Raw genomic sequence first — 15,633 nt, 5'->3', positions numbered from 1 at the left:
CTCTGCCATTGTGTTTCCTCTTCTATGAAATGCCTGCTCACATCAGTCTTCCCGTTTTTCTATCCGATTGTTTATCCTTTTACTGATTTATAGGAGTTATTTATTTATGCTGGGTGTGAGCCCTGCATTGGTTACATGTATTACAAATCTTTGGGTTTTGAAGCAAGTCCATTAACCTCGCTCTGCATCCTTTGCAGAATGAGATTAATCCCTACTTTTGCAAGGTTGTATGGGGATTATAGACAATGACGGAAGTCTTAGGTGACTGGTACACACTGAGAGCCCATCTGGTCAAGTGCTCTTGATGTGCCCAGAGCTCTAAGGTCCAGCCTTCCTGTCCAGAGGGTCACCTCCCACCCCCACCCCTACAGAGAGGCCAGATGTAAAAGAGCACAACACAGATGCTTTATTGTTTATAAAACATGAAAACCCAGGCCCCAGGGGATTCAAGTGACGCCAGGGAGGTGGAAAGGACGGAGAAGTCGGTGGGCCCCAGCATGGGGGCAAGGGGCCGGGTCTTGGGCCCTTGCTGCAGGCTCCACTTGGCTGGGCTCCACTTCTGGGAAAGGGCAGCTCTTCTACCTGCAGCCCAGGGCTGGGCCCTGCCCGAGGGTCCCACGCCTGTGGGGAGCGCGGGCAGAAGGAAGACGTGGCTGACGGCCATCCCTGAGGAAGTGGTGAGCAGCTCCTGGATCAGGGCAGGCGGGTAGAAGCCAGGCCTGGCCACCGCCCCGCTTCTACTGCCCTCCTCCAGTGCCCGGCCCTGGGAGAGAACACCTTGAAGGCAAGAAGGAAGGAGGCCCCTGCCTAAATGTCTTCCTCCCTGCGTGGCCAAGTGGGAGGAGCAGCTGAGACCCTTCTTTCAGCTGAAGAACCACAGAGGAGCTGGAACGCTCACCAACTAGGAGAGGGCACCCGTTAAGGGTTCTGTACAAATCTGTCTAAAAAACCGTACCTGAGCTCAAAGCATCAGTCCATCCCCCAGCCCAGCCCCGTGTAGGGCGAGAACCCAAAGGCGGCACCGATCGCCCGGCAGCTGGGACTCGGGTCCCAGAGCTGCCTCTGTCCCAGGCCTCGCCGCCCCTCCCCGCTCCCGCTCCAGTCCAAGAGGAAGCCGGGGCAGGGTCTGGGCGGGGTGGTGCCTATCTCCCGGCCTGCAGGTGGTTGTGGAGCTGCTCGGCCTGGCTCTTCAGGCGCTGGAATTCCTCCTGGATGAAGTCCGTCAGGGCTTTGCGAATCTCCACCTGAGGGGAAGGACTGGGGCTGGCCTGCAGCCCTCAGGGAGCTTCGCCCAGGGTCCCTGGGAGGCCAAGGGCACTGGGATGGGCTAGGACAGCTCTGGGATGGCCTGGGGGAGAAACTCACAGCTGACTTGTTCTCTGCCCGGAGCCGCTCAAGCACAGGCAGGGCACTGAAGGGCTTCCCAATCAGCACGGTGATTTTCTGTGGGGAGACGGACCACTGGTGGGGGACAGGAGCGGGGGGTGCCCACAGCCCCAGCACCCTGGGCAGCCAGAGGCCAAATCCTGTCCCCACCTTGCTGAGTACTCCTTCGGGTCCACTCTAACCTCTCTAAAATGAGGTAGTTGGGCTCAGTGACATCCAAGGGCCATCGCAGTGCCGGGGTCCATGCCCTAGTCATCCCATCCTGTCCTGTCCCAATCCCAAGGCCTGCCCCTGCCCCGGCCTTGGTGCCAGGAAGCCCCCCACCCCACTTCACTCCGTTCCCCCTGCTGCAGCCTCCTGAATCTGGCCTCAGTGGTGCTGAGTGGGAGTCACGGGGCAGATGGCAGACAGACAGACAGACAGACAAGGTCAGCAGCCCTACCCACCTGTCCAAAGCGGGGGAAGTAGGGCGGGCTGTTAGGAAGGACGTCGTTCATTCCTGTAGCACAGCAGACAGAAGGCTGGGAAGCAGGTGTGGGGTGGAGCAGGGCAGCCCGGGCACCCCCTCTCTGCCACCCAGAGGAGACCCACCCGCCAACACCACCGAGCGAAGCCCCTCTCCCTGGGCCGCAGCCTTGGCTCACCGACATGCCACAGCGGCAGAATGACAGGATTGAGGTGACATTCGGCGATCAGGCGTCCGATTCCTACCCCAGGGAGAGGCAGGAATGGTGGCATGAGCGGAGCTTCGGTGCCAGCCTACGGCCGGGGCCACGCCTGCCCTCCCCCAGCAGCTGCCCTGGGCCAGCACGTCTGCAAGGCAAGCCCTCGTCTCGGCGCCTGCCCTTCCCGCTGCCCACAACGTGCTCCTCTGCCCCAGCTGCCACAGTCCAACCCAGCCGGGGAGGGCCAGTGGCTCTTACCCCACTTGAAGCGCAGGAACTCGGAGCTCATGTTCACTTTCCCTGTTGAGAGACAGGATGGAGGTGAGGCTTGGGGAGTGCCGGGTGGCGGCGGGGGGGCAGTCCCACCCATATTCTTGAGGGTCACGGCCCTGCCAGCCCCACTGACCTTCCGGGAAGATGTGCACCCAGTCCCCGTGGTTGAGCTTCTCCAAAATGAAATCCATTCCCTTCTGGTAGACGCCATCTCCTGCCAAGAGGCAGTCCCTCCCTTCAGTCTCCATCCTCCAGGGCCCCTCCTCCGCCCTCCCTGGGCGCAAAGCAGCAGCTCCCCATCCCCCAGCAGGGGGCCCACACGAACACCTTCCAAGGCCGGTCCCTCTCGGGCCTGCTCAGCCGCCTCCCTGATTGGGCTCTTGGAGCTTTAGGATGAGCCTGGGGCGAGCCTACCATTTGCTGCCTCTGGCCCAGTCTGTTCGTGATTTCCAGCCTCACGTCGTGGGCCCCAGATTCTGGACAGCGACCCTTTCCCCGGGGTCTCTGCCAGGCCAGTTCCCGCAGCCACTCCTCACAGGCCCCCCAGCCCTTCCTGAGCCCTCAGCCTCTGCTGGCCCTGCCTCCTGCTGGCCCCTTCCTTGAAGGGCTCCCCGTGAAAAGTAGACTCACCCTCAGCCAGGCCTCTCGGGCACGGGAGAACATTTGACGGAACACAGTGTCACTGAGAGCTGGGGAAAACTCAAACCTGCTACATGGAAAACAGCAGGGTTGAGCCGCCCCCAATGCTAGCAACACTCGCCTTGGAGTTGCCCTGAGACCACGACACTGGACCCAGGTGGCCCGGCGGTCAGCAACAACACAGACATGAATGCCTAATGCCGCATGCTGGCTCTTGACTTGGAGGCACGTGGGGGCAATCTGTACCCACGCGCAGTAAGAGCCTCACTCGTCAACCTTGTCCGTAGAGTGGACGGAGACAGAGGAGGGGGGAGGTTGAAGAAGCGGGGTAAATATCCTTATGTTATCAAGCAAGGAGTAGAGAGCCGCATCACAAAGAGGGAGACAGACAGACAGACTGACACCGGGACTATTTGGGCCAATGCACTAAGAAATGGACTTTTAACCTGTTCTGTGCAAGGCGGAGTCTTTGGAAGGTGCTAGATAGGGATCCAGGAGTCTCAACCCAACCCAAATGGGAACCCGGCCCGGCAGCTCCCTCGGGGGCTGGAGCTGGGGAGCAGTCACCCACTGCAGTTTCTCAGGGCGTCGCGGCTGAGAGCAGCAGTTTCGCTACCTGGGCTCGCATTAGCCGGTAGGGGTGGGCTGCAGGGGCGCAGGCTCCCGCTCTACAAAACCCCACGGTGCAACCGAGCCATCCGCTTGGAATCAAAAGTTACAAATACCGTGCTTTGGGAGCAACACTTCATAATGTTTAGCTTTTGCAAATGCTACTTCTACTCACTTGTATAGCTTGTGCAAGATCACCCTGACACTTCACGTCCTATCACAAGGCCTATGCTTGGGGGGAAAGGGGAATTTTCTGGAACACAGAAGCAACATATGACAGATACTTCCTTTGCTTCAATACGTGTTGTTAGATCTTTGCTGCATGTCAAATGCATTTGAGAAACAGCTTGTCCCTGCCCACTTTCTCTCACCAGAAGGTGCTTAGGATTAAGATTTCACGTGCTGCTTTTATTGTGCAATAAAACTTAGATGCGGGTCAAAAAGAAGAATGAGACTAGAAGTGGACATGGAAGGCCTCTGAGGTCGCAGAAAGGAGGAACTGAGACTCAGGGATGGGGTACAAGAGCAGAGTCGCCACCTCTCAGAGCAGTGCATGATAAACAACGCCACGGTCACTTGCCGTGACGTTGTAGCCTCTGCTTGTGTTTTAGTGAAAGGAAGCAGCCTCCAAAAGCAGCAAAAAGAGAAAGTGTTCCAGGTGGCTATCTCTGGGGAGTAACCAGGTCTGCAGATCTGGAGGGTGGGCGCTGCAGCTTTTCGTTAAAGAACCTTGTTTATTATTTGAGGTTACTTTATTGGATTTTACCATGTTTTACTTCCATCTACTAGAAGTAAGATTTCCCTGACCTCCAACGCCCTTTGGTTACTTCCTCTTCACAATCCAACCTCTGGGAGGAGTGGCCAGCCCGCTGTCCACTCCGCGCCCCGCCCCGAAGCTCCTGTGGCCGTCAGTCCAGAGAAATGGCTTCTCCAGGGTCACTGGAGGCTTCCACAGTACCGAGGGGCCCTGCTTTGCTTCTTTCCTCTCTGGCCACTGCTCTCTGCTGTCTTGGTGGCTCGTGTCTCCTTCTGTGCTGAGGTGCTGTCCTGGGCCCCTGCTCTCTCCGTGCTCTCCCCGTCTACGATCTCAGTTGTATGTTTGTGACTTTGTTTGCGGTTGAGTTCCGATATCTTTATTCCCAAGCGTTCTTTCGAGTTCCAGAGCTGCGCATCTCACTGTCTCTGGACCGCTCGCCTCCTCAGGTGACAGGCCCCTCTCAAGCGCCATGCTGCCTTCCCCTAGTCCCATCCTCCCAGTGGCTCACCGTTTCCAGACATCACCTAGTGTCATCTTTGCATTTCCTTTTCCTCGCCCCCTCCTACACCCAACCTATCAAGTCCTGTCCACTCCGCCTCCAGAGCGTATCCCAAAGCCGCCTCATCTCTGCTCTCCGTGGTGACCGCCAGAGGCCCAGCTACAATCCTGGACCCCGCTTCTGCCCTCCAGGCACACTGCAGCCGGGGACTCTCTCTCTAACCACACTCGAAAGCCCCGTCACTACCCTGATGAGAAAACGGAGCCCAAATTCTTCACATGATTGTTCCAGGACCTTCACTTTCAGCCTGCAATGCACATTTTCTACCTTTATCACGTACCTCTCCAGTGTCTGCTACATGCTTCCCGTGTCTAGGATGCCTTTCCTTTCATATTCTCCCTGGAAAAACCCTGCTTCCCCAGAGGAAAAAGCAACCTGGATTTGAATCCTGGCTTTGCCACCTCTTGCCCTGTGACCTTGGGCCAGCACCTTTATCCCTCTGAGCCCCTTTGTCTGGAGAAGGGGGATGAAAATGGGCCCTACCTCCGGAAGCTGAGAGGTGCTGAGTAATCACTCAACGTCACACCCCTCACCCTACAGCACAGGCCACCACCATCACACACTGATGACACCACACTGCCGTCAGTGAGTCTCTCTCAGCAACGTCCTCAAGAGAAGGAACCGGGGATAACGCCTCGTCCACTTCTAACACCGGAGCCGGGGGCACACAGTCCTCAGGCAGTCGCAGGGAATGGAGTGCTCTCCAAGAAGCCACCGCCACCCCTCCCGCCGCAGGATGAAGCTGGGCCTCACGCGAGTGAGGCAGCGGCCCCCGGCTCCCTGTCCCAGCAGGGTCCCTCTACTCCCAGCACTGCCAAGCCAGAGGCACGGGCCACCAGTCTCCCGGCCCCAAGGGAGGCCAGAGAAGCCCCCAGAAGCACCTCACCTCGGCACACGGGCACGCACTTGCCCAAGCTGAAGAAGTGGGAGTGCAGCTCCTTGGTGAAGCAGATGTCTGCGGCCGCGGGGGTCCTGGAGCGGGGACAGACGCGGTCACCGTGGCCTCCCCTGCACCCTGCTTCTCTGCCCTGCTCCCAGCATGAGGCCTGACATCGTGGGCAGTGCAGAATGGAGGCACAGGGGGGCCTGCGGGGCCCCACCCCGTGCCCTGCCTGGACTGCTGGAGGCTCCTCCTGGGCACAGTAGGGGGAGGGCAGACCTGGGCAGAGACAGGTGAAGCCTGCCAGCCCACCACGAGGGGCCCACTGCTCCTCACCAACGCATCAACTTCAGGTTCCAGATGTGGCGGGGTTTCAGGATCCCTGGAGAAGGAGAGGAAAGGCTTCATGCCCCAACTTACCTTGTGCCTAGGGGGCGCCGATTTCTGTCACCCTGTTTCGGGGAATGAGGGACATGGACAGCAGCACTACCATTTCCCTACGGCCCAAAGTGGCATCTTCCCGACCCTTGGGCTGGACCCCCAAGTTCTCCCTGGCCCCTCCCTCTCTCTCACCCCCTATGTCTTATTAGTCACCACAGCTGGTCTGCCTACCTCCCCGATACATTCTGACGCTGCCTATTCTTCTACCCATTCCCCCATTGTCACTGCCACACCCCTGGTCCAGGTTACTGGATGGCTCTAGAGCCTCCTTCCTGGTCTCCTGGAATCTGCCTGTGGCACCCTGCGGGCCATGCTCTGCCCGGCGGCAAGGGTGAGCTATGAAAGGCTCTGATTTGACTAAATGGCTCCCCACGAGCTCTACCTCCTAGTCTATAACCTCCTGAGTTCAGCAGTGGGAGCCCCGGGCACCCCTGTAACCAGCCATCTGGGTTACTGGAGCCAAGCCACTCCCCGTGAAGTCAGCAGAGCAGGAACTTCTAGGTGGGGAAGCCGGCTCCCAAACGAGGCTGGTGGAAGGCTACAAACCCAGCCTGGGGCAAACCTGGAAACAGGACACAGGTCTTCCAGCCCCTCGCCCAGAGTTGCCTTGACAGGACACTCTGTGGTCCTCAGGTTTATTCCCAAGGCTCTTTGGGACCGTCAGCGGCTTAGAGGACGGAGGGCCTGGCACACCGGGCCTGGCAGACACACCAGAGGAGAGAAGCCGTCAGACCGTGCCCTGCAGCCGTTCCCTCCAAACATCTGGGGCCCTCTCCAAATTACACTCCCCAGGAGGATGCTGAAGGGGCCACAGATCAAACTTTCATCCCTGGGGCAGGACATCCCAGAAACAGGAGTGCCAGAGCTATGCAAAGCAGCCCGTGAGGAGTGAGTTTGTTCTGCTTGTGTTTGGCCCTGTCCCAGGCTCCCTCCTTGCTTCCCCAAACCCAGCACACTGGCCCGTGTACCCCAGAGATGAGGGTCATCCATGCAGGACTGGTGATTGGACACCGTGATGAGGGGCGTGGCTGGGCCTCGGTTCTCGATGAGCTCGTACAGCACCTCCTTGTTGTGGACGGTGAGGTGGTTCATGCACTCTGGCGGGAGAGGGGAAGGGTCGGGATCTTGGCCTCCTTTCCGGGGAGCCCAGGGCTCCCCCCACCCCCGGCCAAGCCAGCCCCTGCCAGCGCCCCCAACCCCGAACACCAACTCTGGTTGGGCGTGGAGACCCGTGGCCAACCCTGCCTCGGCTTTGGGTCCACTCACTGGTCCAGAAGCAGCTGTAGGTGCCCACCAAGCCCATGACGACGCTGCTGGCCAGGGTCCAGGTGAGCGGCGGCACCGCGGGGAACGGCCATTTCACATGTAGGGGCATCTCCCCCCCGACCAAGCTTCCCCCACCGCCCCCGGCGGCCCGGCGCTCCCCCTGCCCTGGGGCAGGCTGTGGGGCTACTCTAGGTCCGTGTCCTCAACCGCTCGGGGAATGGGTCCCTAACAGGCCCGCGCCACAGACGGGCGCCGCGGCTCGGCGCGACAGGGGACTCGACCAAGGTCACCTAGTGGGTCAGGCCGGAACCGGGCCCGGCCCCGATCTCTCGCCACACACTAGCCGCCCTGGAGCCAGGACACGGGGTGCGCACTGAGGACCTAGCGCGGACGGGGCCAACAGCCGCGAGGCCCCCGCACCCGCCGGAAAGCGAGCCTGCGACGGCGCCGGGCTCTACCGCCGTCTGTCGCAAAACGCGCCCGGGCCGCTTGACGGCAGCGGGGGCGGGCCCGCGGGCCGCGTGGCCCCGCCCCGCTCCGGAGCAGGCCGGATTTGAGGCTGCCGTCTGGCTGCAGGTCCGTTTTGTCTCATTAGTTCCTCCCTGGTAAAGGCTCCGTGAGTAACACGGGCTGCGCAGCACGATTACCTGACACCACGCAAGATCAGGGCTAGCTTCCCTGGTGGTGCAGTGGTTAGGAGTCCGCTTGCCAATGCTGGGGGACACGGGTTTGAGCTCTGGTCAGGGAAGATCCCGCATGCCGCGGAGCAGCTAAGCCCACGTGCTACAACTACTGAAGCCCGCGCGCCTAGAGCCCGTGCTCCGCAACAAGAGAAGCCACCGCAATGAGAAGCCCGCACACTGCGCGCAGCAACGAAGACCCAATGCAGCCAAAAATAAATAAATAAAATAAATTTATTTAAAAAAAAAAAAAAAGATCGGGACTGGCGGAGCACTTTTACTTTAGTTTTTTTCTCCCTTTGTTTTCATTAATTTCATATAACATGGAATTAACCATTTTATAGTATTTTATAGCATTTTATATTCATACATTATTTTATGTATGTAACATATGTAATGTTATATGTTGTATATGTTACATTATGTAATTTTACATAATTAGCTACATACAATTTATTTTTAAAAAAAATTAATTTATTAATTTATTTATTTTTGGCTGCGTTGGGTCTTCGTTGCTGCACGCGGGCTTTCTCTAGTTGCTGCAAGCGGGGGCTACTCTTCGCTGTGGTGTGCGGGCTTCTCATTGCGGCGGCTTATCTTGTTATGGAGCATGGGCTCTAGGTGCACGGGCTTCAGTAGTTGCAGAGTGCAGGCTCAGTAGTTGTGGCTCGTGGGCTCTAGAGCGCAGGCTCAGTAGTTGTGGCGCACGAGCTTAGTTGCTCCGTGGCATGTGGGATCTTCCCAGACCCAGGGCTCGAACCCATGTCCCCTGCATTGGCAGGCGGGTTCTTAACCCCTGCGCCACCAGGGAAGTCCCCATACAATTTATTTAATTTTTTAAATTAATTAATTTATTTTTGGCTGCATTGGGTCTTCGTTGCTGCGCGTGGGCTTTCTCTAGTTGCATGGAGCGGGGGCTACTCTTCCGTTGCAGTGCGCGGGCTTCTCACTGCGGCAGCTTCTCTTGTTGCGGAGCGTGGGCTCTAGGCACGAGGGCTTCAGTAATTGTGGCACGCGGGCTTCAGTAATTGTGGCACACGGGCTTCAGTAGTTGTGGCACGCGGGCTTCAGTAGTTGTGGCACGCGGGCTTCAGTAGTTGTGGCTCGTGGGCTCTAGAGCGCAGGCTCAGTAGTTGTGGCACATGGCTTAGTTGCTCCGCGGCATGTGGGATCTTCCCGGACCAGGGCTCGAACCCGTGTCCCCTGCATTGGCAGGCGGATTCTTAACCACTGTGCCACCAGGGAAGCCCTACAATTTTATATAATCACAATATTACAGCATTGTACTATACGAATGTATGTATGTAATATAATGTAACATGTGATGCAATATGTAATATATAGCGGCATATAACATACAATAGGAAATACTATATATATTACAGTATTTTATATCGTTTAGTACACCCTCAGTGTTGTCAAGCACCACCTCTAACTAGGTCCAAACATGTTCATCACCCCAAAAAGAAAGCCCTGTAGTCGTTAAGCAGTCTATTTTTTATTTTTAAAGCAAAGTATAATTTTATTGATTAAAAAATATTTTTCCCGGGAATTCCCTGGCGGTCCAGTGGTTAGGAGTCGGTGCTCTCACTGCGGAGGGCCTGGGTTCAATCCCTGGTCCGGAACTAAGATCCAGCAAGACGCGGAAAAATAAAAAAATTCCCAATCTTCGGCTCATCACCACCCCAAATCCATTAGCACGTAGGTCCTGCCAACGGGGACATTGCCCCGAAGACCGCACTGCAACCATCCAGTAAGGACCCATCGCCCGCCCGCAGACACCGCCTGAGTCTCCCACTTGTCCCAGCAGCGACAGTGCAGGACCCCCACGGGGCACTGAGCTGCCAGCGCTCTAATCTCTCAGGTACAGTTTTTTAGTCCTCCCTCGGCTTCCACCACCATGGCCAGTTCCTGCGCCGACTGTCGCTCGCTTTGGGTATTCAGAGCGCTCAGAAGTGCGCAGCCACACCGGGCCCGGCCCGAGGACTTGGAGAGAAGGCTCTTGTCCTCGGGGGTGCCCAGGCTCGCCGCGGGGCTTCCCTCTGTCGGGCACACGCTCCAGCTCTGGAGTCTTCCCCACCGTATCCTTCCTGCAGGCGGCCGGGGACGGGGGCTGAGCGCCGGGCCTGGGAGAGCGCAGAACGGAGTCTGCGCTCGGGCGCGCGCAGCCCCTCGCCGCGCGCCCTGGGCACAGGCAAAACTCTGACTCACAGCTCGGTCATCTGCTCAAACCTTCCCCCGCCTTCGCCTCCGCTAGCGCCCTGTCCCACCCGGGCGGGGAAGGCGGGGTCTGGTGGGAAAGTGGGCGGCCAGGTCCGCGCCAGGCCCGCTGCCCAACCTCCCTGCGGCCTCCGGGACGGAGCCAGGGCCGGGCCCGCCCACCGGGAAGGGTGGGGCTGCCGAACCAGCCCGGACGGGTGGGGAGAGTTGAGAGCCTGTACCTCATTTTTCGTCTGCCGTCTCTGCCCAGGCAGACGCTGTGATTCCGTGGGGAGTCGCGATCCGCTCACAGCACAGGAAGGTGGTGTGGAGACGACCCGGTCTGTGCAGGTATGGGAGCCCTCTGGCCAGAGGGAAGGAGGAAGTTGCCCCCAGCCTGTGAGGGAAGGCGAGAGGGGAAGGGAATCCCAGGGCTGGGGCTAAGGGCTGGTGTTGGGAGCCCGGACCGACTTTGGGCTGAGGCCAGGAACTCTCTAGTTCTTTTCCTCCGCCCACCTGGGAGCCCCTGGCCCCACAGCCTCCAAGCCTGCCCTCGCCAGCCCAGGGCTGCCTAAAGGCCTACATACATCCCAGAATAGATACCAGGGCAGGGGACCCAAACTAGCATGAATGACAGAGCAGGTGGCTAGGGAGAAACAGGCATGGAGCCCAGGCGGGCAGAAAGTGAAACCAAGGGGGAAGGTGACAAGGCAACAGAGAAAAGCAGGCAGACAGAAGTAGAGGGACTTACGTCGCTGTATGAGGGCAACACCTACAGGAAGTTGAGCAAGGGTCTGAGCCCAAAAGACAGGGCAAAGCCTGGGAGCCTGAGAGAAAGATAAACTGAGAAAGACACTCAGGAAGAGGGGGGCTCCAGCTGGTAAGATGAACAAGTAGGGCTCACCAGTGGTAGAGGGGATGGGGAGAGGGCCTCCATCACACACTGCAGTGTGGTGATTTGTGGTATCCGAGATCATTCTAAATGCATACGCCCTTGAATCCAGCAATTATACTGCTGGGAGTTTGTCTTAAACGTAATGTCTGCCAAGTGAGGAGACAGAGATGCACGAAGATGGTCCTTCTAGTTGCTAATGGCGGTGAAAAGTTGGAATCAACTCTAAGGTTGAACCCTTGTGAACTGCTGGTGGGAATGTAAGATGGGGCAGCCACTGTGGAAAATAGTATGGCAGTTCCTCAAAAAAATTAAATATAGAATTACCATATGTTCCAGCAATTTCACTTCTAGGTATCTAACCAAAAGGATCGAAAGCAGGAACTTGAAGAGATATTTGTACACTCACGTTCACAGTAGCACTATTGACGGTAGCCAGAAAGTGGAAGCAACCCAGTGTCCATGGATAGGTGAATAGATGAACAAAATGTGGTCCATCCATACAGTGGAATGTTATTTAGAATTTAAAAGGAAGGACATTCTGACGTGGATGAAATGAGCACATTATGATCAGTGAAATCAAACGGTCACAAACAGACAGATACTGTGTGACTCCACTTGTATGAGCCGCTTAGAGTCGTCAGATTCCTAGAGACGGAAAGCAGGATGGGGGGCCACGGGCTGGGGGAGGGGGGTGGGGGTTAGTGTCTGATGGGGACAGAGTTTCAGTTTGGGAAGATGGAAAAGTTCTGGGGATGGATGGTGGGGATGGTTGCACAACAATGTGAAGGTGCTTCATGCCACTGAACTTAAAAATGGTTAAGATGGTGAACTTGATGCTATGTGTATTTGACCGCAATTAAAAAGAATGGGATTGAACCATACATGCTGATGTCGGAAGGTGTCCACAAGGAAGAAAGGCAGGAAATGTGTGGTGCTGGCAGCTCTGGGAGGCTGGTGCTGGGCAGCAGCAGGATGGCATCACTTTCTCTGTCGCATATTACCATGTCCTTCTGGAACTAGAATTGAGCCCGACTGGGACCTGAACCTGGAGCAACCTGGATTCCTCTGGAGGGTTCCAGAAGCCCATACACGGCCATGCACTGCTCCTGCTCCTCCTCCTGGCTGGTGGCGCTGAGGCCTTTCACATCTGTGCTTTTAACACCCAGCGGCTGACGCTCAACAAGGTGGCCAAGGAGCCTGTGCTGGACACCTTAGTTCGGGTAGGTTCATCACTGCAGAGAAGCTGTGCCCCTAAGGACCATGACCCAAAGCCCCTAGCCCTACCTGACCAGGGGCATGTGCCAGAGAAGAGGGGACATCAGGAGACATGGTGTGGAGACATGGAGCACCGTTCTTCCCTGTCGCTGGCCTCAGTCTCCTCCTCCATAAAGTGGGTGTGGTGTTGGTGGAGATGGCATTCAGTCTTCTCCCAGGTCCCTTCTAGCCTCGCTGCTCTGTTTGGTCTGCAGCCAGCATGTCATGACACTCTTGGCCGCGCTGGTGCCAGGTCCCCAGGGATACCACCCCTCTCCCAGGGTGGCTGGCACTGAGTGGGGCTGGCCTTCCTGGTGTCCTGCAGATCCTGGCTCGCTGTGACATCACAGTGCTGCAGGAGGTGGTGGACTCTACTGGCAGTGCCATCCCGCTCCTGCTTCGAGAACTCAATCGGTGAGGAGGGCTCTGGGGGGTCTAAACTGGGGGCCCCACCGAGCCTCAGGGCCGCTGACCCGAGGTTCCCCTTTCCTGGCAGATTTGATGACTCTGGGCCCTACAGCTTCCTGAGCAGCCTCCTGCTGGGGCGTGGCACGTACAAGGAGAAATACGTGTATATCTACCGGTGAGTGCAGATGGTAACCGGGGCGGTCTGGACACTTGGCCCGGTGTGAGGTGGCGCAATAGCCCCAAGGGTGGCCCTCACCTCCGCATCACACTTTTTCTCCTCAGTGGTTTTACCCTGGGGTCTTCTTGTCCTCTACCCCAGACAGCTTTAGTGCCCATGTGTCCCTCCAGCAGGTGGCCTTCTGGAAGCACAGAAGTGGGGCCCCCCGCCTCTCTCCTGTGGAAGCCACAGGGGCTCGGGGTGAGGCTGGCTCCCTCTTTGGGAGTGATTGGTTGCAGCTTCTGGGAAGAGGCTTACCAGGGGCCTGTCGTGGGTCCTGGGCAGACCCAGTTTCCGGAAACAGCCCTAAGTCCCTGGGAGGATAGCCTCGGGTGGGGGGGTGGTCAGGATTGAGAGGGCAAGGGTGGCAGTCAGGGAAGGAGACCTGTTCCTATACATAGATGAAATTACATGATGTCTAGAATTTACTCCAAAATGATGGGGGAACAGAGACACGCCCATATACAGCAGTACCGCTCATAACAATCTCAAAGTGGAAATGATCCGAGTGTCCGTCAGCTGATGAACAGATAAACAAAAGGCGGTCTCTCCACGTAGTGGAATATCATTCAGCCTAAGAAGGAAGGAAGTCTGAGCCAGGCTGCAGCCTGGATGAACCTGAAACACATGTGCTAAGGGAAAGAACCAGACACAGAAGACTTTGTATTATTGGATTCCATTCACATGAAATGTCCAGCAGAGGCGAATGTACAGAGACAGAAGACAGATCAGGGGCTGCCAGGGGCTGGCGGGGAGGGGATCGGGAACTGCTCATGGGCGAGGTTTCTTTGGGGTGATAAGAATGTTCTAAAATTGATTGTGGTGATGGTTGCACAACCTTGTGAATGTACTGAACGCCACTGAATTGTGCATTTTAAACAGGTGAGTTTTACGATGTGCAAATTATATCTCAATCTAAAAGAAGTTCTAGAAAGAAAGGCTAGGCAGGCTGTGCTTACATGAAATGGAGCTGCTGGTGGAGGGCCCCCTCCCTGAGTGCCAGGTCTGATGTGGGCACTTGCAAACCGAAACCTGTGGTCCACCAGGTCACACAAGACGCAGGTCCTGGATTCCTACGTGTACGACGATCAGGATGACCTCTTTGCCCGGGAGCCATTTGTGTGCCGGTTCTCTTTGCCCAGCAAGGGTAGGTAGGGATGAAGGGTGGCCCGTTATGAGGGAGCAGGAATGGGGCTCTGGTGGGTTCTACGGGGGGCCGGGGGGGGTGCTGGGCAGAGGAGGGCCAGGAGTGGCTGGGAGCCCTCCGTCCCTGGGGCCTTGCAGTCCTTCCCAGCCTGGTGCTGGTCCCACTGCACACCACGCCGAAGGCCGTAGAGACGGAGCTGAACGCCCTGTACCACGTGTTTCTGGACGCCTCCCAGCGCTGGCAGAGCGAGGTAGGGCTAGGCCAATTGTACGGGAGGGAGGGGACAGGATGGCCAGCTGGCCAGGCCCGACTGCTGCTTCCCTCTCCAGGACGTGATCCTGCTTGGGGACTTCAACGCTGACTGTGCTTCGCTGACCAAAAAGCACCTGGATGGCCTAGTCCTTCGGACTCAGGCTGCCTTCCACTGGGCCATCGCTGACGGCGTGGACACCACGGTGCGGGCCAGCACCCGCTGCACCTACGACCGCGTAGTGCTACACGGGGAGCGCCTCCAGAGCCTGCTGCGCGGCACAGGCGCCTTCGACTTCCGCCGGGGCTGTGGGCTCACCGAGGAGGAGGTAAAGGGCTGAGGCAGGAATGGGCTCACAGCGAAGTCCCTAGGCCCTGAGACTGACGCTTTGTCCCGCTGCCCACCCCCAGGCCCTCAACGTCAGCGATCACTTCCCCGTGGAGGTGGAGGTGGAGCTGAGCTGTGCGGTGCGCGGGGTCCAGCCCGTCAGCCTGGCCACTCCGGTACTGTCACTCCTGCTTCTCCTGCCACTCCTGTCCCCCCAGCTGGGCCTGGTGGCCTGAAGCCAGGGCGTACCAGCTGCCCACAGATGTGAGGCCTGTGCTGTTTCCTGGGCTCAGACCCCCGCCCCCTTCTATCCTGCCCTGCCACTCCTGTGTGCCTTTGCTTTGCCTCGTGTTCTTTGGTTGGGCCTGTGCTTGGCATCGGAATGTGGAAGAGGAAGGCAGGGGCCCTGAGGCTGGAACCGTGCCACTCTTCCCCCAGGTAGTGTCAGGAGTGAGGACAAAAAGCAGGCTCCAGGGCTTGGGGGGCGGGGGTTGGGGAACTAAGATCCCCCATGCCGCAATGAAGATCCCACGTGTCACAACTAAGACCCCGATGCAGCCAAAGAAATAAAAAACTTTATTGTATAACAAGACCATACACGCTGAGAACAGAAAGCTAGACTGCAGGGATATTCCGTGTGTAGCAGACATGGCAAAGGGTCATCTTTATCGTACATGGGACTGATATGAACCAACAATATCAAGACCCCACTAGATACAAGGACGGAGATAAGCGGTTTACACACACACACACACACACACACACGGTAACTAGTCAACAG

General features: G+C 57.5%; 2 protein-coding genes and 1 long non-coding RNA gene across 14 annotated transcripts; 2 read left to right on the top strand and 1 right to left on the bottom strand.

The window, feature by feature from the left end:
• Nucleotides 1-383: 383 nt before the first annotated feature.
• TAFAZZIN (tafazzin, phospholipid-lysophospholipid transacylase) lies at nucleotides 384-10,677 on the bottom strand. Of its 12 annotated transcripts, none has more exons than XM_082376288.1 (10): nucleotides 7,476-7,951; nucleotides 7,178-7,306; nucleotides 6,105-6,150; nucleotides 5,775-5,860; nucleotides 2,458-2,538; nucleotides 2,310-2,351; nucleotides 2,031-2,093; nucleotides 1,833-1,885; nucleotides 1,366-1,443; nucleotides 384-777 (listed from the first exon to the last, which is right to left on the bottom strand). In XM_082376288.1, exons 1-10 carry the CDS (start codon nucleotides 7,582-7,584, stop codon nucleotides 694-696), a joined length of 771 nt encoding a protein of 256 aa, XP_082232414.1. In that variant the 5' UTR covers nucleotides 7,585-7,951; the 3' UTR covers nucleotides 384-693. The 12 variants fall into 12 exon arrangements, 8 of the variants coding, with proteins under 8 accessions (XP_082232414.1, XP_082232412.1, XP_082232411.1 ...); XR_014239470.1 differs by having other exon boundaries at nucleotides 740-777; nucleotides 2,031-2,199; nucleotides 7,476-7,955; XM_082376287.1 differs by lacking the exon at nucleotides 384-777 and adding an exon at nucleotides 1,007-1,244.
• Nucleotides 7,315-12,408, top strand: LOC309620230. Its single transcript, XR_014239472.1, has 4 exons — nucleotides 7,315-7,537; nucleotides 9,854-10,019; nucleotides 10,626-10,705; nucleotides 12,270-12,408. It is a non-coding gene; the product is annotated as an uncharacterized lncRNA (long non-coding RNA).
• DNASE1L1 (deoxyribonuclease 1 like 1) lies at nucleotides 12,293-15,449 on the top strand (the record flags this gene model as incomplete). The annotated part of the gene is made up of 7 exons (XM_082376241.1): nucleotides 12,293-12,469; nucleotides 12,829-12,917; nucleotides 13,000-13,086; nucleotides 14,175-14,275; nucleotides 14,413-14,525; nucleotides 14,605-14,853; nucleotides 14,936-15,449. Coding segments are annotated over 7 exons (969 nt in total), but the record flags the coding sequence as incomplete, so codon positions are not given.
• Between the last annotated feature and the right edge of the window lie 184 nt (nucleotides 15,450-15,633).

The sequence above is a fragment of the Balaenoptera borealis genome (genome assembly GCF_965194805.1).
Source record: "Balaenoptera borealis genome assembly, chromosome: X".
NCBI lineage: Eukaryota > Metazoa > Chordata > Mammalia > Artiodactyla > Balaenopteridae > Balaenoptera > Balaenoptera borealis.
The sequence above is the reverse complement of the archived record's forward strand: the minus strand, read 5'-3'. Positions and strand labels throughout refer to the sequence as shown.

Excerpts from the sequence above, each read along its gene's own strand:
- TAFAZZIN (XM_082376283.1), bottom strand. The coding sequence starts at position 7,584 with ATGCCCCTACATGTGAAATGGCCGTTCCCCGCGGTGCCGCCGCTCACC. Across the intron at positions 5,861-6,104 it reads AACCTGAAGTTGATGCGTTG|GACCCCCGCGGCCGCAGACA; the intron begins GTGAGGAGCAGT and ends TCCCCGCTCCAG. Across the intron at positions 1,444-1,832 it reads ACTTCCCCCGCTTTGGACAG|AAAATCACCGTGCTGATTGG; the intron begins GTGGGTAGGGCT and ends GTCTCCCCACAG.